This window comes from Aythya marila (genome assembly GCF_965140915.1).
Source record: "Aythya marila genome assembly, chromosome: 12".
Taxonomy (NCBI): domain Eukaryota; kingdom Metazoa; phylum Chordata; class Aves; order Anseriformes; family Anatidae; genus Aythya; species Aythya marila.
This window is the reverse complement of record NC_139053.1, coordinates 1,935,256-1,962,166: the sequence shown is the minus strand read 5'-3', so window position 1 is coordinate 1,962,166 and position 26,911 is coordinate 1,935,256. Positions and strand designations below refer to the sequence as shown.

At 40.9% G+C, this 26,911-nt stretch overlaps 2 protein-coding genes across 3 annotated transcripts in view; both read right to left on the bottom strand.

Annotated features, from left to right (window-relative positions):
- Window positions 1-549: 549 nt before the first annotated feature.
- LOC309882813 (protein C19orf12 homolog) lies at window positions 550-3,314 on the bottom strand (the record flags this gene model as incomplete). The annotated part of the gene is made up of 2 exons (XM_082770229.1): window positions 550-1,648; window positions 3,155-3,314. The coding sequence occupies 2 exons, from the start codon at window positions 3,312-3,314 to the stop codon at window positions 1,383-1,385; spliced, it is 426 nt and encodes a 141-aa protein (XP_082626355.1). The 3' UTR covers window positions 550-1,382.
- LOC309882812 (uncharacterized protein F13E9.13, mitochondrial-like) overlaps window positions 3,204-26,911 on the bottom strand; it is a 49,413-nt gene continuing 25,705 nt past the window's right edge. The window contains exon 7 of one of the 2 annotated variants that reach the window (XM_082770228.1): window positions 3,204-3,331. In XM_082770228.1, the coding sequence (XP_082626354.1) occupies window positions 3,324-3,331 (8 nt within the window). In that variant the 3' untranslated portion in view covers window positions 3,204-3,323. Of the gene's footprint in view, window positions 3,332-20,146; window positions 20,432-26,911 lie in introns of those variants that run through there. The other variant, XM_082770226.1, reaches the window with a different exon arrangement.

Here is a 26,911-nt window from a genome sequence, read left to right as displayed (position 1 = left end):
CTGCCGTTAGCAGGGTGTTATTTTAGAAAGAGCAAACTTAATTTGTGAATTAATCACAAAATTGCAAATATCAGCCTTCATAAGAATAGTATTTTAGAGCATGTGAAGCCTTAAAAAGCAAATTGCAGTGTGTGTAAGCTGTCAATTAAACTGAAAAAAAAAAACCACACTGATTTCAGGTTTGTATTATGAAACTACTACAAGGTAGGAAGTTCCCACTTACCATTTGCTTCCATCTTCCACTTCACTGAAAAAGCGTTTTCAAATGATAAGAAGAAGAATTATTGCCCTGCACTCCAGGCAGGAAAATAAACTGAATTTACCAATGACAACATATACCTACAGAAGTAAATTAATCAAATGTATACAACAGCAACTTTTGAGTTAAAAGCTTCCCCACTGAAAATTCAACTTTGATAAACCTCAGAGAAACACATAGAGAAATCTTTGTTTTAGGGGAAAAACAAAACTATCAGAGCAGTTTCACTTGTTCCAACATTAAAAAAAAAAAAAAAAAAGGTACATCTGCACATATTTCTATTTACAAACTTGTTTCTCAAGTGCCTTTAAACAAATGGTGAACTACTGGCTAAGGTATTAAGTGCACAGTTTTAAAGAGTTCATTTACTCTAAAGCAAAACAGAGACATTATGATGTTTCTTAGGAATATTTTAATGAAAACAGAGGAGCAGATGTTCAGATCCAGGTGGGAAACTGATGCTAATATGACAAGCTAATACTAGAGATAGTATAAAAATGGCAGATTTCCCTCCCCCCTCTTTTAATAGTCTTCTTGCCATACCTTCCCGTTCTAGGACACCAGGAACAACTAATTGTGTACAGTAGTTTCCTGTTGCTTTGTCTGTTTAGATATTGGCTTCACTTCTTACAGAAAGGAATACCTCAAAAAAATAAAGAAAGGCTTGAGATTTTTGAATTCACAGTAGAAGTACTTTCTATTAACTCTCCTTTGCAGGACTCAAAAGATAAAATTCTTCAGCATTCCTTAGCTACTTTGATACCTACAGGCCATTACAGAAGAAATGTAATCCTGTTTGTAGAAATGCTTTACATCTCCTAAATAAAACACAATGACTTTTTTTTTTAAACCGTGTGCAACATTACCATTTGAGAAGTGTAACTCCCCCTTCAGTGATTTTGAACTGAATTCCGGTGCACATTAATTCAAAATTACATGGCAGGTCATAATTACATAACAGGAAAATACAAAAGACTAGTTTCACAAACAAACAAAAAATGAAAAAGATACTTAGATTTGCCTAACTTCATAATTAATAATTATAACTAATAATTACTATGTTGAAGAATCACAATTGTCAGAGTAGAATTCATTACAGTGTAAAAACCTGATCTGGAAAGGTTTATTCTCCATACTGTATCTCTGCTCTTAGCTCTCTGGAGAGGTAATTCATCACCACTCCTGCCAACTTCTGCTGCAGACTCGCATTTCCCATTACGAGAGCAGTCAGCTGAATGACATCAGTCCAGTCTAAGCGCTTGAGTATATCCATTGCTTCATCATAGAGTTTTTGCTGCTCAGTAGGAGGCAATTCCAATAATATCTGAGGGACTGGCCTGAACTGTCCACTATTCATCCAGGCACCAAGCAATCCACCAAGTGCTCCTCCTAGAAAACAGAGAGAGATGTTACCCTCTAGCAAATGATGGTAAAACCTGAATTTCTATTCAGAGGCATTCCCACCTGTATAAGAAATCTGTGCAGAGTTGCGTGGACGGGCACGTTTACTTTCAACAAGGTTTACACATGATGTTCAAAGCACCAAAAAGGATTTTTACAGCTTTTTACATCAACAACAATCACAAAGGAACTCCACGCAATCAAAGCTAACAGTTTCAAGCTATAATTCAAAAGCAAAACAGCATCCTTTAGGCAGCTGTCTTTTTAAAATATGCTCTATTATCATCTAAATCCCTCTCCATGGAAAAAACAAGCACTGACAACTGCCTTATCAGTGGCCATTAACATGTAATCTCTTACTATAGATTCCCAGAATGGTCAGAGCTTTCTGTTTCTGCCAAGCCCCAGATAGCACCTTCCCACTGCACCCATGAAGTCCACACCTCAGAAGGTAGCTAACAGAGATTAAGACCATCAACTTTGTGGGGTTATTCAGGCACATTCAACCTTTCACCTACCAAATCAACACCCCACCCCAGCTGACCAAGAAACGCTCCAGTAAGAAGCGTAGTTGCAGGTCATCAAGATGAAGGATCCCACATGGCTGATGTGATTATGACCAGTAACAACAGAAAGTCGGTGTCATGGCCCTACGCTGACATTCTCTTTCAAAGGGCTACCAAACTTACAGAACAATGCTTTTCAACAGTAACTCACACAATTTACAATGCTGCCCAGAGACTGCCACTTACTCCAATACCAATAAGCCCTTTAAATTTATGGAAGTGCTCACAAGAGCAAAGACTATTCAAGGGCTGACGCACATGCGACTTTTGTGACTCTGGCCTTTTTGTAATTTTTAGAAAGTTTCCCAGATGGGGAAAGAAAGTTCACCAAGAAACGGACAGCAGGTAGCTTTAAAATACAGAAACAAAACATTGTTTTGCTGCACTTCTTCAACCACCACAACTGCTACCACTGTCTCTCAGGCTCCTGCCACTGCCTCACCCCTCATTTCCACTCCCTTACTGCAGTGCCGGAGCAGAGCTCACAATAACAAGCTCAGAACCTGTCAGCTTGCTCTCAGGATTGTGCTACACTACTGACACTGGTACGCCTCAGCATATGGGAACCAGCACTCTACCCATCTAAAGCAAACAAACTTCTAATAGCTCGTTCCATGGCCTTCAGAGGAGTCAATACCTAAACTTCTGCTCTGTGTATGACTTTCCATTCTCAACAAAGGAGTTTAAATCAACAAGGTTACTGTCACCCTGATAGGAAGCACCTACACATGCCTTTTGATGCACACCTACTTAACAGCACCCTTCTGAACAGCTAAAATACTCAATGCCATCTTGAAACAGCTCAGTTGCATGAAATCCTGCCACTACACATCCTTTTACTTCAGCTTGTACCTACTACATAGACTCACTAGTTTCTTCACTCAGGGAGTTAACCACGCTTCTTACTCCTAAATCAAAGCACACTTACCTACAGCGATACCAGGTGGGCCTCCCATCAAGCCCCCAAGGAACGCCGTTGCACCTGCCACCAGTGCTCCTCGACCGGAGTGTTTCACAGCAGCTTTCATTCCCTTCTCCTGGGAAACATGGCACAGCAGCTGCATCACGTCATCAACCCTGACAGGCATCTTGGCTGGTTATGGTCCTGAAAAAGATATTTCACTGAAGTTTTGATTGATGCAACACGGACTAACTCTTGCTGGATTGAAGCACAGTTCTGGAGTCTATGCAAAGCAGAGGTAGAGTCAATATGGGGGGAAAAAAAGTGGGAGTTTCCTTCACAGAAAACAACTAGTTTATAGGTAGTGAAAATGCAATTGAAACCACAGCAATGAATATTATAAATAATATAGCAGTAATAGCAATGAAAGATTGAACTTTCCATCTGATTCTACAGCATATTATCTTAGTCTCAAGCCATTACTATGTTTATACAGCCTTGCGTATGGCTTCAGGAGAACAACCAAACAGCCCCATTCAAATATAACTAGTAGATTGTAGTTTACAAATCTGCCAGGCATCTCCTTTTTGTCCTAATTCTTGCCATAAATTATTCGCTTGGTATTGCTTCTCTCCATTTCCTTACATGTTTAAACACTTGCATTAAGATTTCAGTTGGCAGAAGACTGGGGTTGTTGAACCAAGATCTGGCTACCGTGAGCAGGAATCGTAGAGTCACTCCGGTTCAAAAAGACCCTAAGACCATCCAGTCCAACCTTTAAACGAGCACTGACAAGCCCACCACCGAACCATGCTCTCCAGGTCTACATCTACATGCTTCTGGAAGACCTCCAGGGATGGTGACTCAACCACTGCCCTGGACAGGAAGAGCCATGGGGAAGGAGAGAGGAGGCAGAAGAGAGAGCTGGGACTGGGAATAAACGGGATGCACCAGAAACAAGGGATGTGTGTGTACGGCAGGGTGGGACTGTGACCAGAGGGATCTGGCAACCCTACCAGGGCATTCTGCTTTCCCAAGTGGAAGTTACATGGGCCACAGGAAACTCAGCAGGAGCCAGGAGATGCTGCGCAAAGCAGAAAGTGCTGCAGGTAATGCACCAAACATTACCTAGATAAATTATTACTGATATAGGCATGTTTTTGGAATTACTGCACATTACATATTAAAGAACATATATGGCACAGTGCTGCAGGTATCAGCAAGTATGGTGAGCAAGACAGGAGACTAGATAAAGAGATACTATAGCTTCTTTGCTAAAAAACAAAACAAAAACCAAACAAATGGAATGCTTCCCTGAAAACAAAACAAAACAAAACAAACAAACAAGATCCTACCCCTTCTTTAGCTACTAATGGTTGTGTGCTGTTAAGCCAGCCACTTGAACCACACTTCTTAGAAATAAGTTACTATTCTAAATTTTCCAGACACCCAACCTACAATCTAGAAAAGATTATCTGCAAAAATCCTGATCCCTCACAACAATGACCAAACTCAACCACAGCTCTGTTTACATACAGTGTTTGAGAACAACAAACACTGAAAAATAAATCTTTGGTTTTGAGTTTGGTACAGCAAGAAGATACTGTCAGCTTTACAAATACATTAATACTAGGAGGACAGAGATACTAAAAATATCCTCCTCTCATATTGCAAAAGCAAGCTTAATACCAGTGAAACACTGGGATCAGAGAAAAACCCATGAAGAGAAGAAATTATGCAACTCAAAACAAACAGCAGAGTCCAAGGAGCGTTCAGTAAATAAGGCAATAGGACTCGGCACTGAACAGTAAGAACAAGCTTGCTCCTGACACAAATACCTTTCCTTCTGCACTACACATCAGGAAAGGTCTTGCAGAAGGAAAGAAAGAAAGCACATGCCATGATTAAAAATATAATCACACACACCCCGAAGGCACAGAGGCATTGTTGCACATGTAACTTTGCCCCATCTCATAGTCAACCATTTGATTTTCCAGTCTCTAGAACAGATTTTACTGCACACAGCATGTCATAGCTCCTCAGCCTGAGCCAACCGTGGGTCTTTCTTGAACAGCTCTCCCCAGTGCAAAGTTTACATGAAGCACTATCACAGACTTCCATATTAAAATGTAGCTATTGTGAAAGTGAAAGGTTTCTTTTGCACTAAAATGGCTGGCTCCAAATTATCTGAGTGTCTGCAGTACCCAAGCACTGCTGACTGTGAACAAAAACGTGTTCTTTGGGAAAGGGAGCAAATATGCTCTACAGCTCCATAGACACACAGCAGGAAATTCATCAAATAGTTGCATTCCTCTCACTACTTCATTCATCTTCATGCCAGCCCAAATAAAATATCACAGTTCCTAATTTTACCACAGTAGCTTTTTTTCTTTTTTTTTTTTTGGTCAGGCTTAGGACACAGCAGTGTATGAGAGTAACAGGGTGTGTTGGTTGGTGACAAAGTAACACGCTCTGCTTCCATCGTGTCACTCAATAAAATCCAAGCTCAAAGTAATAAACAAATGGCTGCTCTGTTCTTCCTGGAGCAGCAAGAAAACAAAAACAATACATACAACTTGTAGAAAGCACACTAGTCTGGTAATGTTGAAAAACAAGAAGAAAAGTATTTCTTTTTAACATAGCAACAAGTAACCAGTTTTCCACCCAGAATAATATTTACACCAGCACTCTAAACCTGTAACTGGTGCAAAATCCAGTTCTTTCTCCCAACGAGAAGGAAACCAACTTCAGTGTGTCCTGCACCAGCTCAGCACAACCTCAGACTAAACCAATGGCCAGAGTGCTGAATTTGCTTCTTCTCTTTGGGCTAAACCCAGAGAATTTCTCATGCAAAGTTCTTCAATATGAAGGCTTTGCAGCACTGACAGGGCAGCACAATACAGATCTTGCTGAGGATCAAAGCTAACTACATGAGCCTAGTTTTCCTCACACCTACAGCAAGCCGGGCTCTTGATGAGCTCTCAAGGCCAGGTTCAGCAAGTACTTCAGATTTTCCCTCTCCCTTACATTTTCTCTTACAAAAAGCCAATTTATTCTTCATCTGAAAAGCTGCTTTGCAATTGGTTTCCTCTCAACTTTCCTAGCACTTACTGCATGCTTTATGGCTAGGCCACAGGATACACAGGTTTTTGTGAAGAGATAAAGGAAAGTATAACTATTTTGAGGTTTAAATATTTGGTTGGCAGTCAAATGAAATGCTAGAGAATCTCTAACTACCTGGGTGGATAGACCTGCAACAGTGGTTAGCATCTACCCAAACCCGTGGCTCTCCATCTGAGAGGACTTAATGACAGAATGCTTCAGGAATCTCAGAAAGTTTACCAGAAGTTGAAAACACCCTGTTCTGCCACAGCATATTCCTAAAAATGAAGAATTCTGCATTTGAAAAATGAGACTGTTACCTCAGATAGTCAACCTCATGGGTATCACTAACCAACAAATAAACACTTTCTACCCATCCTTTCTTTCCTGCATCATCTGTTCCTTTTTTCCAGCCTAATTCAGCCTCTTGCTCACCTGCAAGCAAGAGCGCCATAATGTGTCCCCCACCCACCCGCAGTCAAACTGGCTTCTTTTCCTAAACCAACGTAATTCTAACACACATGAAATAACTTTTTGTGAGCAAAGACACCCAAAGGTGAAGCATCAGGTTCCTATAGGATGTAGAAGCTTGCTATATGACTAAGTATCTGCGAAGGGCTGGCCACAAGTTCCTTATCACTTAAGAAACGCTAGCCCTACCCAATTGTCTTTTTTAATCTACCAATTGAGCAGAAACTTATTTCGCTTCCCAGTTAGGTTTTCCATTTCAGAGAACAGATTCGGGAGTTACAGGCCCCTTGCATCACCTAGCTGCACTGAAGCCAAAAGGACCAGACTTTGAGTTAGGAAAGGAAAAAGGTCAGAAGCTCGGGGAGCCGCTGAGTCGCAGCGCGGGATCCCTTGCAGAGACACCTGGGGCGGCACGCTACAGCGGTACCTTCTGGATTCGGTCCTGCTTTAAAGCTGCGTCCTCCGACTCCCTACAAAAGCACAAAGCAGATGCAATCACTCAGCGCGCCGATGTTCTGCCCGCAGCAGGCTGAGCACAGCAGCCACGCCTGCCGTTTCTTTTCGTTTCAGTTCTCCTGCGGCGCCGGTGCCGGGCGCTGCGCCGCGAAGGGCGCTCGGAAGGACGCGGCCCGGCGGTGACACGGAGCTGACACTGCCCCAGGGGCCCGCCTCGGCCCCGGCCCCGCCGCCGCGCCTCCACCTTGCGCCCACCTCCCCCAGCCCCCCCCGCAGGCTGACAGAGGCCGTGCGGCCGCCGAGCCCCCCCCCGGCCCTCTCCGGCCGCGGCTCCTCCCTCGGGCCCGCTCAGGCTCCCGACCCCGGGCTTCCTACCTCGGCCGGCGGCCCCGGGCCCGCAGGCGGCGTCGGCGGGGGAGGAGCGCGGCCCGCGGCGGCGACCCCGGCGGAGGGGCGGGGAGCGGAGCGGAGCAGCCCCAGGCCCGGTCCCTCCTTCCCCACCCTCTCGGCGCCCCGCCGCAGCCGCCCGGGGCTGTGCTCGGCCCTGGCGACGCCCCGGCTTTCGTCAAGGGCGAGCGCGGAGCCCGGGGGAGCGCCGAGCAGCCCCAGCCCCAGCCCCGGCTGAGCTACTGAGGAAAAAGGAGGGCCGGGCCTGTCCGAACAACGCCATCAGGGCACCCGCGCTGCGAGCAGGCCCACCCGGGTGTTTCCGTGCCCCGCTCAGCAGTGCCAGGCAGCAGCCCGGGGTGCCAGGCGGGAGCGGCACCACCCGCAGCCGTGAGGAGCTGGGGCATGGCCCGACAGCTGCCCCGTACGGGCTCTGGAAACACCACGCTGCGTCTTAACACTAGCACAATCCTAAAAAGGTCGCTGCCTAACGTTAAAAAAAGCTGTTTTACAAGAATAGATTACTGTGAGGGTTTTGTTTTCTTGTCAGCTAAGTCTTTGTTACGATTTCATCTCTGATTTAAAGTCAGCCATCTCCCCTCAATTTCTCATTGAGAAGATGAAAAAGCAGGATGCAAAGAGGAAAGCACATCACTTACAATTCTAGTCTCTTTCCTGTGGTTGCACTGGGGACTTTTTAACCTCCCCATGCTTTATATGATCACATAAAATAACTCTCTGTTTAACAACTCAAAATGTTACAGGTCTGCTGGTGCTCCTGATTTTTATGATTTGGATGTAAAAAGCAAATGTAATCCCTAAAATGAACAAAGAACCAAAATGCCGCGTACATTTGCAAAAGTTCCTCCTTCTTTCCTAGGAGCAAAATTAAGAGCAATGAAGCCTGCTGACCACTGAAGGGGGGAATTTTTATAAGTCTATCCTGAACTGAATTATTAACTCAGAACTCAAAGTAAGGATAAACACTAATAATTTATTAGGACTACATCAGCAGATATTATGCCATTTTTTTTTCTATGCTAGAAGCTACTATAATGAAAATGTGAGATAATTGTGCAAAATATATCCTCTAAGTGGTACTGTAAATCACAGTACACTCTCCAAGAAATGTTGACTCTGTTAAAATCAATGGAAGTTGGCCACTGTAATCAGTTGGACACAGATTTCATTCTGCACATAGTTACCAGCCAGTACCTGATGGTGTGCCTGTTTTTTTGGTGAGCATTAACCTATAGACATGCATCAACACACCACACAGTCTGCCAAGCGTTCTGTGAGTTTTTGCTATGTAGCCATGCAGAAAACTCCTATTTTTAGTCTTACTGAAGCAGTAAGACCCACAAGAGATTTTCTCCTGACCACGTTTACTGCCCAGCTGGCTCCATCTGGTGGCTACCCGACCACCTAGCCACCTCAGGGGTTCGGTCCACACGTGCCCTTTGGGAAACCATGATCTTGAATGAAAAAGATAGCTCAGCTGGCTGTATCATCTCTTACCAGATTGTGAATAACATATATCTGTCACTGTAATTCCAGCATGTGTTTATGTCCATTTCAACAGAAGAAATAACTAGTACCTGAGATAAACATCCATATGCCTTTTAAATTCTAGGAGGTGGTAGAGTGAGAGCAAGGAAGTCCTGCTGCAGCTTGGATCCTGCCAAGGATCTCACTTTGTTTTCCACAGTATGCTAGGCTCTTATAAGTAGTAGATGGCATTTCTATTCCTATACTGGTTCCCTTTGCCTTTTATCAGCATCCACTCACTATTTAATTTCCTTTAGCAGGATGTTTTATGCCTTTTTCTTCTTCAGGTTACCAGGAACTCTGTACTCCTAAAAAGAAACAGGAAAAAAAAATCCCCTAATCTGCAGCTTTTGACATACTCGGAGATAGGCCAAAGGGGGGCCAGGAATGATTTCATATGGAGATTGGCCGTTGCTACCAACAGACTGATTCATTCTGGCTTCCTGCCTGCTCTGTACAGGGTCTAGAGAAAATGTCCATCAGGAACAGGCTCAGTGCTGGAGGAATTGTCCTGAAATACCTGATACAATTATCTGAAATACCTATTACCTTCTCAGGAAACCATGGCAGATTTGTAAATTGAGGCACTTAATCTTGTTAGGGGGGGAAAAATAGTTGAAGACACTGGTTCTCTAAACTTTCTTCTGTGCCAGAGATTCCCTGAGAAAATACAAGGGTTAGGCAACTGTCCGTGGCAGACTTGTAGTTTCATGTAGTTGCACTTTTTTATCCCATGCAATCTCTAAATTTCTCACTGTTACAATGTCAGGAAACAAATCTACAAAACATGAGGTGTGTGCAAGTAATATAGATCAATGTGCCTTAGTTTGTAAAGCACCTAAAAACGTGCAGTGAGATTCCCCTTCTGTGCCAACGCATTAACTTGTATACTGGTGAGGACGGCTTAATTCACAATGTTATTTCATCAAAGCATGTAGGAAATAAGAAAATGGAAGAAATGCTGTGCATTCCTTAGAATGTGCAATGGGAGTGGTCACAGAGAAGAAAGGGGACAGAAGATGTAACAAAGCAGGTTTCTGACCATATCCAAGCTTGGAAGGGCAAGAGGTTTGTATCAGTTCCTCCCAGCTCAGCTCTGTCTAATGTCTGGGGTTCCACACAACCCGTATCTCTCTCTAGATAAATACAGAACCACCATATGCATGCTCTGAAGGGTCACAGAATCACAGAATCACAGAATTTATAGGTTGGAAGAGACCTCAAGATCATCGAGTCCAACCTCTGACCTAACGCTAGCAGTCCCCACTAAACCATATCCCTAAGCTAAGCTAACAGGAACAAGAATCTGTTCTAAAGGAGTCTGCTACTTCTCTTCATATTATAATTAGAATCTTCCCTTCCTGAAAACACCACACTTAGTATTTTAACTTCTTCATATTACATTCTGGATTACCAAGAAATTGCGAACTTCACAGAACGAGGCATAACCTATACCGAAAGAGAAAATAAATAAATAAAAGCAATGCATTAGCACTTGAACAGAGCCCGGCTTTTCCTGTAAGGGAAATTCTGCAGCTACAGAATGGCTGTTTAAAAGGAATCATGCTTTCTCCAGAGCTCTGTGTAATGACAAAAGGAAAAAGAAATTCGAAAAGCAGTAACCTAACTCCAATTTTCACCTATTAGCACTCTTCATCTCAGTGCGTGCAGGTGTAAATAATATAGTAAAAATGACAATTTTACCCAATTCATTACAGGAAGACACAATAGGAGGCTACAGAGATCCACTACAAGCAAAGCATATGCTTGATGGCGAATCTTTTCCCCATTTCCTACATTAGATATTCATCAGGGTCTGACTTCTAATTGAATGCAAATAAACGATATAACAGGTTTTTGCATATGAAGTGAAGTTACAGAACATCTGTCACTTCACAGTCTTTCAGTGTACCTTATGTGACATTAAGCAAAAAGGAGGTTTGCCTCATCAGCTTGTAGGAAACAGGGTGAATGTGGAGAAGTGTGTCTGAACTAAATCATTCCACTGCTGCTCTAAGAGGTGCTTCTTTGGTCTCTCTGCACACACTCGCAAGTGATGAAGTGACAAGTTGGGCATAATCAGTTTCAATGCCAAAACGATGGACTACCGGTGCAGAAGGTCACAAAACACTATTAATTACCTCGTGTCATCTCATTCTTGAAGGATGATCCAAAAATACAGGCTAGTGGTTTGGAATAAAGTATACATCGCTAGCTAGTGCTATCCAAGCTGTTACAGATAATTAAAGTATGTTTCCTTAACTGCAAACAGTACACCTATCTTCTGCTCTTCTAGACTCACTATAATAATCATTTATGCTGTGGTTGCGTGGTGTTTGTTTGTTTTTTTTTTTTGTTTTTTCCTCCTCAGCAGCCTAATTCAATAATTGCATTTACTGGCACAGAGTAGCCATTTTGTAATGTTTTCAGAAAAAGCTACAGTGAATATGAATGTAAAAGTCAGTGTCCTGAAATTAGCTTCTATGTTCATATGTTATAGCATGTCTGAACACTGAAGTGCAAGGAAAATCCTGGTAAAAATGAGCTACACAAAATATCTGTGAGGAACTAAATAAGAGAATCTCCTACCACCACTTCCCTGCACTTTTTTTTTTTCTTCTGAATTTACATATCTGAGGTTTCTCCATACCTCTAACTAAAGGGCACAAAAAGCAGACAAAGTTCAAAATCAGATCCAAAATGTGTACAGTAAATGCAGGTAAGAATAAAGCATTCTAGTATCAAGGATGGAAGGATGGTATTTGAAGGAGTCTGGAATGACATCAGTGAGATTTCCATGCTTGATACTATTCAGTAGTAAAGCAATCCATATTGTAACTCAGTGCTTGTGGAGCCTGAGAATAGTAAATGTCTGGCTACATTAAATTCTGGCCATAAATATACAGTACTTCAGGGACACAAAGAGTAAAATTTTAACTGATTATAAGTCCCATCAGAGTGAAGGGTCCATGGCTATCTTCACTTCCAAATTTATACCAACATCGCAGGTGCTGAAAGAGAGCCCGACATCCACATAGCTGTTGGACAAAGCTTCCTGTTCTTCTGGGAACACAGAACTGTTCTCTCAAGCCTTCCTGGGTCTGAATTCTGACAATGTGACAGGCAAGAGGAGAGGGGCTCAGATTCACTGAGGAGGAAGAGAAGAGGCCAGCTGACACCAATTGCACTCTCTGATTTTGTTTTCTCATGTGACTTTTCGGAGGCAACATGATGGAAAGATTAATTTGAATCCCTCTGTACTATGATAGACCAGATTCAAAGCTTCCAGAAGCCTTTGGAAATACTCAAATGTCTTAAAATGGAATTTTCAGACTTGGCACAGTTGAGCACATTATGTTTTAATACTGTCTCTTCAGCTACCTCTCCTTTACTTGCAGTCACAAGGGTGTCACCATTTGGGATCACATAATGCCTCGGTGGCTACAAGATTGTCTAAAGAGCTATAGCTAAGCTAAATGAAAAGCAGCATTTATACTGTATTTATAGTTTTTCTAGGATGTGACCTAGACACTGAAAACAAAAAGAACTGGAGTACACCCATTCTTTACAAACTATAAAGAAGCCCTTTGCTGGCTTTCTGCAGGCCTCATTTTGGGAACCAGTCTTCAAAATCTCATAAATAGCTGTCTCAGGAGTAAAATGATGTGCATTCAAGACCTTTAATGGACAAAAAATTTATAAGGGGCTTGTGCCAAATTCCTTTACCTACAAGAGTGTGCATACACACAGCCCTGAGATGCAAGTGCCACTGGCGCAGACGGCACCGACCATGCAAATGACTGAATGCTAGAAAGGGAAAGAACTGAGCAGCCCCTTCCTTTTCTGTGATAAGTTCCAGGGGATCTTTTATTCTACCCTAAGCATTAAGTTCTCAAGTCTATTGAAAAGACTCACAGCAGGATATGCCAATCTCTATACCATGGAAGAATAAACGGCTAAGATTTTGCCGCAATTAGAATAAACAACTATCCTTAATTTCTGTCAAACGGTAGATGTCTCCCTTTGCCAGTATTTGAAATGTGTGTAAAATGTTGTTAGGGTACACATCCACAGCAAGCATTACTCTTTTTTTTTTTTTTTTTTTTTTTTTTTTTTTTCAGCTTACGTTCCCATAATGCCTTGTAGAAAAAAAATCCATGGGGTACGAAAAGATAACACTGAGTCCAAACCCTGAGAACAGAGCCCCGTGAAAGCAACAAATTATAAACTCAACTGAAGAGATTTTCTTCAGAAAGATCACAGGTCTCATGCTTTAGTCATGGCCTGTTCCTTTGCCAGCAGGTTCAGAGAGTGATCTGTGAGAGCTAAGTGATTTCTTTCAAGTAAGCTGCTCACGATGACTACAGAAACCTCCAGGATTACAGTACACAAACAATGGGAGAAAAGCTGCTTCAAATAATACACCCAGACAATGGAGTTGCTGTTCTGGTAGCAATGCAAAATATGGACAGGGATTTAAATGAAACGGGTGATATCTGTATACTTTGGAGGGCTCATGTGTGCCAAATTTGGCAGCATGAGTGTTCATATTGCTTGTTGCTCCACCCCTCAAACAATGAGGCTAAACCCCATATGTGCAGAAGTTGGTAGAGCACAAGCAGTTTTGCTAATCACACTGCATGCAAAAGCAAAAAGACAAAGGGAACTAGTAATGCTTAGACTAGCATGGGGGAAATAATTAAGCATGAATGAAATATTGTATGTGGATTTGAAATGAATGCAAGGCATTCTTGGAAACAATTGTGCTGTTTCAGTTGTGCCGCTTTCCCCCCTAAGTTTCACAAAGTAATTTGCATGTCATTTAAATAAATACCATAAATTATTGCAAACTTTTTGTTTTTATCTACATAAAACAAAACACTCACTCCCTTTATTGTTTGGATTACCTGACGAGTGAAATGCAGAGGTCTTTCAGAATAAACTTTCCCCCAAATACTACAGGTTTTTCGTGCATGTCTTCCACAGGCAATCAGTGCTCTGTGGATCTAACAGCGGTACAGGAGCAGATATTTCAGTTGAGCCAAGCTGCAGCTGCAAGCTGGTCAAGGGTACTGGGATGTGGTACGTTGCATTTGTCAGGGTTTCATGACCCCTCATGAAAATCAGAGCAGCCTCAGGGCTGCTCATTCGCTGGCATGCAATGCTCCCTGGCCAACCCTACTGCTTTTCCTGAGATAACTTAGCTGTTTGGAGCTTAGGCACACAGAGGTAACAACAGCAAGTCTACAGGTGTAGAGGACTGGGCACGAGCCTCCTGGAGTGCTTGACAGCATCTGCAATGGATGCTCTCCAGCTTTCACACCTTGGGAGGTTACAGTAATGTTAACTCTTGTCTCTGATGAATTCTGTTTCACTTTGAGAATTCATGAGGTTTAACTTCAACAACCATTAACTTAAAAACCTACACTCTTTTCTCTGATACTCTTACTGTTTTCACTGACATTCACTGTTATCCATACATTATCAATTCGATTTCACCTCCAATAAATATTTGCTTTCCTTCTTGGCTATATAAATAAACACCTTAGAGTCCTTCTCAACCTTGCTTTCTCTTCTCATGCTCTCAGAGGGTCAACAAGCTGCCAATTCAGAACCCTTAGCATTCTGTGCATTCAGTTAAGAAGAAATCAAATTAGTGAAATACAGATCCTAATCCAGGAGAAACTGAGTGCAAGATCACCTTAAAAGTTGAGTAGGTACACATTCCTGTGCAGGGTCACATGGGGCCTGCTAGCCTCTGAAAACTAAATAGAGGTACCATCATCCGAAAAAAAACAAGTGATCTAACCTTCTGCAAAAGGAGCAACTGAATATCTATCATAATTTGTAATGTTTTGGTTATAAGATACTAAAAGGTCATTTGGACTTCTGACCTGCAAAGACTGCCTGCAGGTTTCCTCCATGCTGTTTGTATTCACATCCGATCTCTCCTTCCATGCTCTCTCCAGTTTCAAAGAAACCCCCTAACAACTGTTCTCTCTTCTCAACTATCTGCGTTTCCCCATGGTCTGTTGTCAAAACGCGTCCAACACTCCAGATTGAAATCCAGAGGAACTCATCATACAGATGCTCTTTCCACAGAGGAACATACCATACTTTCTCGGGCTACTTTTTGTTGATAAGCCAAGGAATTAAACCTCTTCCCATTTTGGATATGGAGGCATTTACTTCTGTGAACTTGGCTTAGTGGACTCCTAAGTTTTCTATCACCACAGAGCAAGTAAAATTGACTGGATCTAACTTCATGATTTCCAGATATCACTAGGGTGTGCTGTAGATCATGAAATTTCAGTAAAGCACAGTTGTTAACAGGGAAAAATCTAGCTACTATACTAAATATTTTACGTTAATTACAAACACAGAAACAACTCAACACTGACTCAAATTCCTTTTAAAAACAACATAGACAGTCAAGAGAGGTAACAGACATTAACAATTTAAACCATTTTTGTTACACAAGCTTGGTAAGCACACTGCTATACACAACAGACAACTAATAAGAGTTAGTTTGAGAGAGAGTTAAATGAGAGAGTTAAATTGAATCACCTAAACCACACACAGGTAACTATGAACCAGGCATGCCATCCAGTGGGAAGTGAAAAAAAATGGGAGTAGAACCAGTATACCTTTATATATATATATTAATATATATATATAAAAGAAAAAAAAATAGCAATAAGGGTCTGTTTGTGGAAAACTTTCTTTGATAAAGATTTATGAGTCTGTTTCAGTCACTGGAATTCAAGAGGGTAACACCTGGGACTGCAGAGTCAAGGGCTTAATAGTATTATTTAAACCAATTAATGCATATAAACAATAGCTCTGAAATTCACAGCGAGGCTAACAGCCCAACTGAACCAAATCCATCACAGGGTCTGTGCCTGTCAGAGAGCAGCTCAGTACCAGGGTGCCCAGCATGGAGCAACAGCGGCCAGGAAGGTGACTGCAGGCCCTTGAGAAGGGGAAGTGCCAGCTCCCAGCTCCTGGCTTCCACCTGCTCTGGGCCCAGCAGGAGGTGGGCACCCATGCTACAACCTGTATGCAACTAGCTCAGCTCTAAGCTGGTAGCATCTCCCAGCTCTTGTACCTAACCTCCGACTTGAGAAAGAAGCAAATATCCTGGCACACCACCCCGCAGTGGCCATCAGCTTTTGGCACTGTTAACGGAGTGGTAGTGCAATGGGAACCTAGTGGAATAAGGATCTTGAGTCAAACAAGTGTTAAAGCACGGGCTTAACTTCAAGTATATTAACACCAACAACCACAAATACAAGTGCAAGCTTAAAAACAAGCACCTACTTAAACACACACAAGCTCAGATGGCTTCCTGCACTGATGTCCCAGCTATTAGGCACATCGCTCACCATGGCATACCGAGTGACGTGGACAGAAACGCCAAGCAATGCTTCAGTAGGCTTCAGGAACTGGGCTTGGTAGTCTTGCACCATGAACCATGTATTCATAACAAGTACTTGTATTACTATTTGTAGCATCTAGGGAACCCCAATCAGGGCTCTATTGTGTTACAGACTGTACAAGCACAGAAAAGTAGGATGGGTCTTATAATGAGTACATCACAAGCCCCACTACCATAATTAACATTGATTAGCATCGATGCAAACAGCATGGGAAGACAAAGATTGAGCCAGTCTGGAAGCTGAGGTACTCTCTCACCCTTTAAGGTGGCTCCTCTGGTTCCCAACCCCATAACAGAGGGGAGGCTGTTTCCATCAGGGGAGGCTGCAGCCCCCAGTGCTCCCAGTTAGCAGCTCCCCTGACCGCATTCTTGGACACAGGATTCAAAGAGGCATCTTTGTCACTTACTAAGACAGTCTCTCCTATCACAAGCAAAAAGATCACACAATCCTGCCATTAAAATTATCAGGAACAACTATAAACTAGCTAAAAGTGTTTTTTCTTCCTACTCAGGGTATGCATCTCTCTGGAAATATGTTGCTCAGGTTTGCTGAAACAGCTGGGCCAGGCTGCATGCGTATTTATGCATACACCTAAACACTAAAGAGAACCTGTGATTTACCGTAACATATCAGTATTAGGCATGAAATGCAATGGCTGGAATTGGTCTAAAACAAGAATCAGGCAGATATTCAGAATATGTAAAACAGACAAAGTCAACACACCACTACTGAATCTGCTCCTTAACACTCACATGGGGTATTTCCCCTGCTTCCCCACGCCACCACCTTCCTTCCCAGCATTTGTTACTCTTTCCAATCCTGCTGTGAAGCGATAACATTTTGAAATGAACAGTGAAAAATCATAGGGTTGAATATTTTGATTATATTCATAAAATTACCCTAATTAACTGAGATACAAGACTTGAAACTTTACTGTGAACCATCCTCTCCCCAGAATGTTTTGCATGTTTTTAATGCATAACCTAAAGAAATGCAGCCAACTGAAGTTTTGCTTTCACTTCCAGTGCCACAGAAAATACATCCACAGAAAAACAGTTACACTACAAGTTTTGTTCAGTTCTCCATGACTTAACTCATGTCACAACCTAACCTACAATCTTGTATATTCTTAGACTCAGTGCATGTCTCAAGACTTCTGTGTGCATCAAATTGAATGTCTATGTAAATATTTGCAGGAGTGCACTGTAACCACAATTTCAAATGCACTCAGGATATGTTTATGTGCTCAGCTACAATTAGGCTCTGGTGTTTTGCTACCTTTGTTGTTCTGGTAAAGTTCCCTATTTTATTTATTTATTTAAATATACTTCTTACAATTTCACTCACAGGGAAATCAAAAATAACTCTATTAAGCCTAAAAATCAACTTGGATCTGCTAAAAAAAAATTCATTTCACTCTCAGGATCCCACCAGCTGGGCTTGTCTGCTTTAGGTTTTATACCCCTGAGAGCTACATGCATGACTGATAAAAATGAACAAGTTTACATGAGAATGATGAAGAGATCCATTTTTAAAATTTTTACTTTGCCAAAATACTGTCCAGGGTGCTTGTTACCAGAATACATTTGTTTGTGGCAATTTCTCACATAAATAAATTTATGTTACTTATGCATTTGGTGAGGTAATGTCCAAATACATACAATTCCCTACTTGTACTTCTTTCAGGTTTGCTCATTACATTTGTTAAACTATTTAATTCTCAAGGATCTACTGGAGACACAGTGAAGACCCCCTGAACACCAGTTAAGAACAAACTTGTAGTGAGAATAAATTACACATACAGATCAATTACTACAAATCCTGTAAAGAGTAAGACCTTATTACATAAACATCTGCTGCAGAATTAAATCTGATACGTTATTAAAAGCCTTCTCCACCCAAATCAAACAATGGAAGTATAACAGTTACCAGATCAGTTAAAAGAATAAACCTATTAAATAAATAAATTTGCTCTACACCAATTTATGTCACTGTGGTACTTAAGGCGAAACCTTTTAAAGGAATAGATTTACTGTGCATACAGATCTCCACTGGGTATGTGTAATTATGCAAAGAAAAGGCATTACTTTTAAGGTGGATGAATGGGTGATACTTTTTGATTTACTACTAGAAACAGAAAAATGGTAATGGCATGAAATAAGCATTTGCAAAACCGTTTTGGCAGACAGAAAATGTTTGATTTACCTAGGGCATCCATCAGGTTCTATATTTTAGATCAAAGTAGATAAATGGGAAGGCAAATGGATATTTGAAAAAAAAAGTCTACTGCTTTTCTGTCAGCACTGCAAGTAAGTTAAATGTTTGGAGGGGAGAAAAAGCCCAAGGCTCTTTGGAGGGAAGGAAGTCATGATTCATCACTGATCTAGCAAGTACAGCTTTCTGTACTTAGCCGGAAAGGTGAGAATTTCATGGGATCAGCGTAACTTTCTCAGTTCTGGGCCTGATTCTGCAAGATGATTTGAAGAAGGCTGGCAAAGCTCTACATTTCCACCTGACCCAGGAAACAGGTAACAGGCACCCTGGGTCATATTTCCCTGTCTCTTTACTACCAGCTTGCTCACTCTCTCTCTCCCCTCTTCTGGCTTATATTCACAAAGGTGAACAGAATACGTTCTAGCCAAGACACTCCCTTCCCTCCAAATCAAAAACCACCATGTTCGAGACCCTTTCAAAACTTGTGCAGTAGCAAAGCACGTGGAAAACAGGATAAGACTTACTGTATAGTTACCTCTCAAGTCAAGAGATGGAAGAACCAAAAATCAGCTTCTTCTAATGGGAGCATTCTTCCTAGAGGGTCCCAGTGAAAGGCGTTATTTCTGTGCTCTCCATTATCCTGTTCTAAATTTCCTATCCTGAAATGTATCACCAGGAGCTGTGTCATGTAGGCATCATGTCCAACCCTTAAAGCATTGTCAGTCCTGTGGTACATGTGTTGCACAGATGGTTTGAACATGCACAGGAAACACAAAATATCTGCGACACATCCAATTTGTTGTGCTTGTGAAACTAAACAGTAGAGCACATGCACAGAAACCCCGACCATGTCCCATTTACTGTGAGTGTGCACACCACGTGCAGTGCTGTGGGCACTTCCAATGTCAGATTTGTGATATGTGCACTGTAGAAATGATCTGCTCCCATGACGAGGAAAATCTGGGATTACTAAACACCTGGAAATCTTGACTAACTTACACAGTCCTTGAAGATAAGCTCTTGACAAAATTTCTGCCAGGGGAAGGACACATCTGGGGAAACTCAACACAAGTCCCTCTACTTGCTCCATTCAGAAATAAAGTGGGGTATCACCTTGCTAGCTCTCTCCACATTATTTTGAACATGAATGAGAAATCCATCAGCTACTTCTGCACCCATTTATTCCACAGAGGGGTTGCATTCTTAAGAAGCCAAAGAGCAACCAAAACTCATGCCTTTTGCCCAGATATTAAAAAGAAAAAGAAAAAAGCAGCAGAACTGCCTAGCCATAAAACAACAGAGGAGAGCTAGCTGCTCTTGAGGATACTGACTTCATACATTTATCATAAAAAAAATAAGCAGATAAATGCTTCTGCTGACTTACATAGCCTGTTTCTAACTCAGAAGCTTATCCTCGAAGACTGAAGCACTGGAACAAGTTGTCCAGAGAGGTGGTGGAGTCTCCTTCCTTGCAGATATTCAAATCTGTTGCGAGAAGATCCTGAGTACTCTGTTCAAGTTGACTCTGCTTTGAGCCAGGTTGGACTAAATGATGCTCCTTCCAACCTCAACTGTTCCACAATTCTGTGGTGAAGATCTTTCCCTTCAGTTGTGTGTTTTATTTTTTGTGAGTTTTTCTGTCCTTCACTTTTCAGAGATGCTTTGTGGGTGGAATAGGCCAAATCCTCTGCAGTTACCAATAAAAAGTGACAAAAAACATGAAGCTTCACTAACAGAAGGACCAAGAAGGACAATGCTAGCTTGCTGCTACATTCCAGTACCTGTGGCTGGTAAACAGCCCCTTTACATAAGGCTTTACATAGGCAGTCCCACATAACGAAATGAGGGCCAGCACAGCCCGAGACCAGGCTCGTGCCTTTATGTCTGTGTGCTCTCTGATCTCATCTCTCCTCTCCCCAGAAAAATTCTGATTTATGCCACTACAAAACAAATAGCAACCCCTCTACAGACTTGCACATATACAAGCTCTTAAAATCAAGACTCAAGACTAAGACCACCACACGCAGAATGCACGTGCACATGTAACACTTGCCATACCTATGGAAGCTGAAGATTTGTGCACATCCAGGGATCTCTGAAAGTTATGCACCCTATCTGTAGGAAAAGTCATAGCCAGCTTCTGTGCAAGGGACAAAATAACTGTTAAAATATTGAGCGAGGAGTAAGGCCAGACTGTATTTCTCTTCCTGTAATAAATCAGCACTATATGTATATATTAAATCCAGTCCCTTGATATGTCCAGTTACAGTGATAAAAACTTAGCAAGCAGGGCAAAAGTTATTGGGTAAAGATCGATATGCTTGCTTGTTGTCCTTGATTGGCAATAATATGACATTTTCTCCTTGACTGTAAGAGGCGCTTTTGTGATTTGGGAACATAAAGAAATTCTGTACTTGACAGATTTATATAGGAGGAATACGCTAATGTCCTTTGACCCGCTTAAGAATAAATACGACCTACCAAATTGTCATTTTTATGGGTATTTACAACTGAGGCACTTTGTAAACCTAAGAACTAATATTTCCCAAAGGAAATCTGTGCTCTCGAATCTTGATAAATTATTGAAAAATACAAGCCACTACCAGCCCTACAAATTTTCTCTTCTTTTTTTCCTATTTTTAGTTACATAGGAGTTGTCACAGCAGATTGGACCACTGATCTATTTCACCACATATGTCGCTGCAGCCATGCTTAGTGCTTCAGAGGAATCCTCTGACAAAGACTGTATTAAAAACAAAACAAAACAACTTTATTTCCAGAAACTTGAAGGTTTTCAGTGCTCAACTGAAATATTAGTCAAAATTATTTAAGATCCCAAATTACTATTAGTAAAGTATTACAAACCAATTTTCACAGCCCAAATGCCACCAGCTGCACTTGCTCTCATTAATGCTTCAGTTGACAGTTTTCACAGAAGAGCAAAATTGCATGGGGGCCTATTGCAGAGTAAAATAAGCCATCTCCATTTATCAAAACTCCAGCACTCACCACCTCACGGCTGTGGTGCGGGTACTCTAATATGATAACTCATTACTGACCAACTACAGACCTGTTTTTTTGTTTGTGTCGTTATTTTTTGTTTTACTTTTTAATTCTGCAGGCCAGGAGACCCAGAAAACCTCCCCTTGATTGCTGTATCTCACCTCCACTTCATCTTACCTGTCAAACAATAGTTACATAAGTTTCTTTCATTACCTTTCTGCTGACTCTGTCCAAAGGCTTTCAGAAAACATAAACTGACTACAGCGGAGAGAAGGAAGCTAGTGACATGGGGCCTTTGTGCCCTTCAGAATTTTTCTCTGGAAGATGCCAGAACATGATTATACCTCTAAAGCTTGGTCTTGAGGAAACCAATGCTTTTGACAAGAAATTGGTTATTAATATTGTCATTCATAACAGAACAGTTGAAAGCTATTCCCTTTTATCCTTATTCTCCAGCTGAAAGTTGAGCAAAAATTCAGCGCTATTCAGAACAGTATCTAAGACATGAGACCATCAGTATTTTTCCAGCAGAGGTGTATTGTTTCTCCTCTTGGTTATGTGCCTGTACAAAAGTACAGATTCTCTCATGGAAAGACATTCAACAGTTCAGATTTTGACTAAAGCATCATGACGTAGCACTTATCACTACTTTTACTCCATTTCTAAGGGCAGCTGCTTTTCTATTTTTCTTTGCGCATCTGTGGACAACAGAATCTTTTCTCTACCACAAGAATGTCTTCATTAAGTCATTTTCTGCCTTCAGCTTATTCTTAGTCTTCTGTATACTATAATCTATGTATATGCACAAGAAAGGCTTGAGAAGCAAAATGAAAAAGCAGGAAGCTGGAATAAACAATGATGCAGGAACTGCAGGGAACTTAAGCATCTTTTCTTGCCCTTAATGTACTGCCTTCCTTTTTGTCCTTGTTTACTGATGAATTTGGGATTCCTCCTACATTTGTATGAAACATGTTTTTAATCTCCTCTGTTTTGTGACCTCATTCTGATAGCAGTAAGACACGGCACAGCCAGTACACTAGCTGCATCACAAAGTCAAACAATTCCACGTCTAACTACCATCTTGAACACTTAATTTCATGTCCAATTTGGCAAATTTAGATGTTTAAAGTTTATTTTACACTGAACTTACACTTTTACACTTAATGCTGTTTGCAAAGCAATAAAAAGGTCCTAAATACCAGCAGATTCATCAGCTCCTACCCCCTACATTAGATATTCCATCTTCCTTTGCAAAGGCAGCAGGACAAAAGAAGTTGCACATGCATTTTAACATTCAAAAGGGAGATCAAAGAGAGATGAATCAATGGAGAAGGACTCAAGAACTATGGATAACAGACAAAATAGGAATTTCTTCTGCTTAACCTGGTACTAATTCTAACCTGTGCTTCTTTTAAAGAAAATGGGTTGTGTACCCTCTTGTCACCTCTTTTTCTTGAAATTTTCATCTGTTCATCATTCTGCTGCTACCAGCAAAGATGTTTTCAAAAACAATTAAATAGCTACAACGGATTTAATAGCAGAGGAACACCGAGTAAATTAACATTGCACTCAATCAAGCAGCATCTCTCTCCCATTCATTTCAGAGAGTGATTTCCACTGGAAAAAAGTCGTGAAACATAAGGCTTGCTGTCTGACACTCAATTTACTTTGTGAAACAGTGAAAACTTGACAGTGACAGGAAAGAAGGAAGTTAAAATGCAGAAAGTGAGTAGCAGTTTCAGCCCAAATCAGTGAAATCACTTCGTGACATCTTGAAAGAAACCCATCTCTTAATAAAATCGATAAATTTTTAATCATGAAAATTAACCTCACACCTTTGCACACTCTCAAGTGTTTAACAAGCAACACTCCAGGCCCTCCTTACCTTTACTACCTTACTACTTCTGAAGCTTCAAACTATATGGAAAGAGACAAAGTCTGTTGTGAATTACAAACCTTTTGCCTCATATGAGGGACTTCCCTGTTTGTATTGCAGAAGTGTCACTCTCACCCCCCCCACCCCCCCAATTATTTATGCATTTTTAAATAATGAGGGTTAAAAAAAAAAAAAAAAATGTGTGTGTGTGTGGGGGGGGGAGGAGGGGGGAAGCATGTATTTGCCTCAGCATTTCTCCAAAAACCTTTTAGCCTTACTTTCATTTTACCTGCTGCCTCAATTGTCTCTTTTCACTGCAGGTATACAACAGTTCTCTGAATGTGAACAAGTGTTCAAAGGATCACATAACAGTTGTCACTAGCAGTCAAATGATGATTAAGAGTAGAAACAAATGGAGTGAAGTTCCATGATACTTCAACACAAACAAGCCCCAGTAGAAGCACTGGTTGTTATAAAAACAAGGAGCTAATTGGGTAACTTTCCCTGACATCTCTATGGAGGAAACCCAGCTCAGTATCTCTCAGAAGGATTTTAAATTCTGACAGTATTTCTGCAGCAGGGACCATAAAATGGAGTGGGAGGGAGGTTCAATTCTACTATACACCATGGCATATTAGGCCACAAAAAGAGTATCTAAGCCCAGTTCTTCACCCTTTCTGAACATTTTATCATTTAGGCTTCACAGATTAGCATTGCAAATGCATAAGAAAACAAAAAAAAAGCAAAACAAACAAACAAAACCAAGAGAGGAAATTCTGTTTCTAAACTCAACATCTAAATACCAGTTCTTTGTCTTTACGACACATGCAATGCCAGCTCTGGCATGTCACGCTTATAACATCACACAAGCTAAAACCAATTCTCCCCGTCTCTAGTTTATAGAGCAGAAATTGCTTTAGCATAGTAAACAGTGCCTAGATGTTAGGGCAAAGGTGCTGAAAGTGAAGCTTTTGTAATGCAAATCTTTAGTGGTTTATTTTTGAAGACATATATACCATCTCTAAATATGCTCCTAAACCAAAGAGCCATGAATTCCAAGCCCAGATTTCACTATAGATATCACATCTTATTGCCATAATTATCCTGGAAAACTTCAGCTTTCATTTAGCAAAACATGTCTCCCTAAGCACACATACCAGCAGAGATGATCTTGGAAACATATTCCAGGTGCAAACGCATGAAGTCTTAACTGAAGAGGCAGCAAACAACCTGAAACTACAGTCAAGAGGAATAAACATCCCCATTCACTTCTCTTGAGAGAATCATGCTCTGTAGCAATTTGTCATGGACGTCAAGATTTTGCTACACCCAAAAATTTTAGTTTCCTTCTCCTTTCAGCTTGCAAGTCCTTTACATTCCTTGGTTTTCTGTCAGTGAGAATTTTGCTAGGATAGGTGCAGAAAACAAGAACTTAAAAATAAAAACAAGAACTCCAACCAGGGAGTCAAAAGAATTAGGTGACATTCTAGTAACACAAAGAACAGCTCAGCAGCTGGACCAGCTGCCTAGATGACACAGGGAAGAAAAACTCTAGAGATTATCTGTAAATCTTACAAGCCTAAGTATTTTCACCACTGAAATAGGTTGAAACAAAACAAAACATTTATCTTATTAGGTCCATTAGTGATTAATAACACTAAAAAAAGTAATGCTAGTTCATAAGTCAACAGTGACAACCATGCATGATGTTTGGGTGGGCACATAAGGGAACTGAGCTGTGTGTAACTGCTATTACATTTTTACGATCTGTTCTTTCCTGCTCAGCACATAATGGACACAAGTAAGTGTAGTAACTAGGCAAGAGCAAAATGTGTGAGAAAGAAGAAATCTAACAAGAAAGGGAGGCCACTATCTGACATTTTAAAAGGGCAAATCGAAAGCAATCAACACCCAACAAAACATTCAATGTAGGATGAGGTGATAGCTTAGGATACACTTAGGATACTGTAATGAGGCTAACAAGTGCCATGTGTTTTAATGTAAATTAACACAAGATAATCTCTTCACATATTTAAGTGATGCACTTCAAATTAATTAATATGTATTTAATAGAAGTCTTCTTGAACAGCTGTTATTTACTTCTGGAGTTACTACACATTAGCACTGCCTCCTTTGTTCTGCTCTAAAGTTATTCATGCTCCAAAGTACGTCAAGAACTTGGGCTGTATAAAAATTCAACACTCTTCCCAAAAGAGACAGCCTGATAACTTAATATTTTTTACATTAAATATTCAAACACTTTCTGAACAAAAGGTCAAATTCTATTTACAGCATCTGTGTGAAACAGGCAAGCAGATGCTTAATGCTGCTAGACAAATACTTTCAGCACAAAGAATGATAGAGAACTGGTGATCAATCACATTTCCAGGCTTTAAAATCAGCTTTCCTTTGCTTCTGGTCCCTAAATTCTTCACTTAGAGTTTATATGTAATAATACAGGTCCAAATTACAGCCTGTTCCTTCTGTTAAGTGTTACAGTGGTGTTAAATGAAATACTGACAGTGAAAGTGCTGTCTACAGTATTCATTGCATGTTTTGAGGTATTACACCAACTCATTAAGGTTTTGTCATACAAAGGCTGTGTATGGCATTACTTCAGTACTATAAGCAAGGTCTAAATGAAGTAGTTCTCACTTATCACTCCTTTTATTCAGCTTAAGGCCCCTCAGAGTCCCAGTCACTGCAGTTTTAGGACGCGAATGAGTAGAAACCAAGCCAACAAGCATTCTGGTAACACATTATATTTCCATAAAGAAATGAATGTGATTTTGGCAACTCATTCAGTTTCTTAAACATAATTATCATCACAGAAAGATGCTTATTAGTAAATTGGTTGTAGTTTTCAACTGACTACTTGACAGTGTTTGCTTATGGCATGAAAGCACCGGCAAATGTTCATTGCTTACACACCAGCCTTTCTAGCTTACAGGTTTAGTGAAAATGAAGTTGGTGGCAACTGTATTAGAAAATATTTGTTGGTACAACCATCACTAAGTCTTCTAGGCAATGATCAGACATGTGAAAGGCCTGACAACAGTCCTAAATACACAAAAGTGGAAAATGTGTCAATTTAAGCACACTGATATTACTAATATCTAAATCTTTCTTTCTTTCTTTATTTTTTTTTAATGTGGCATTTTTCATAATAAAGAGGCCATAAGATGGAACTGATTAGTTATGCTAAGAACTTATCAGTTAAACCAGATCAATGGTTTACTTGATAAATACATCAAAATATGCTAATGGTGAATGAGTGTGTAGGGGAAA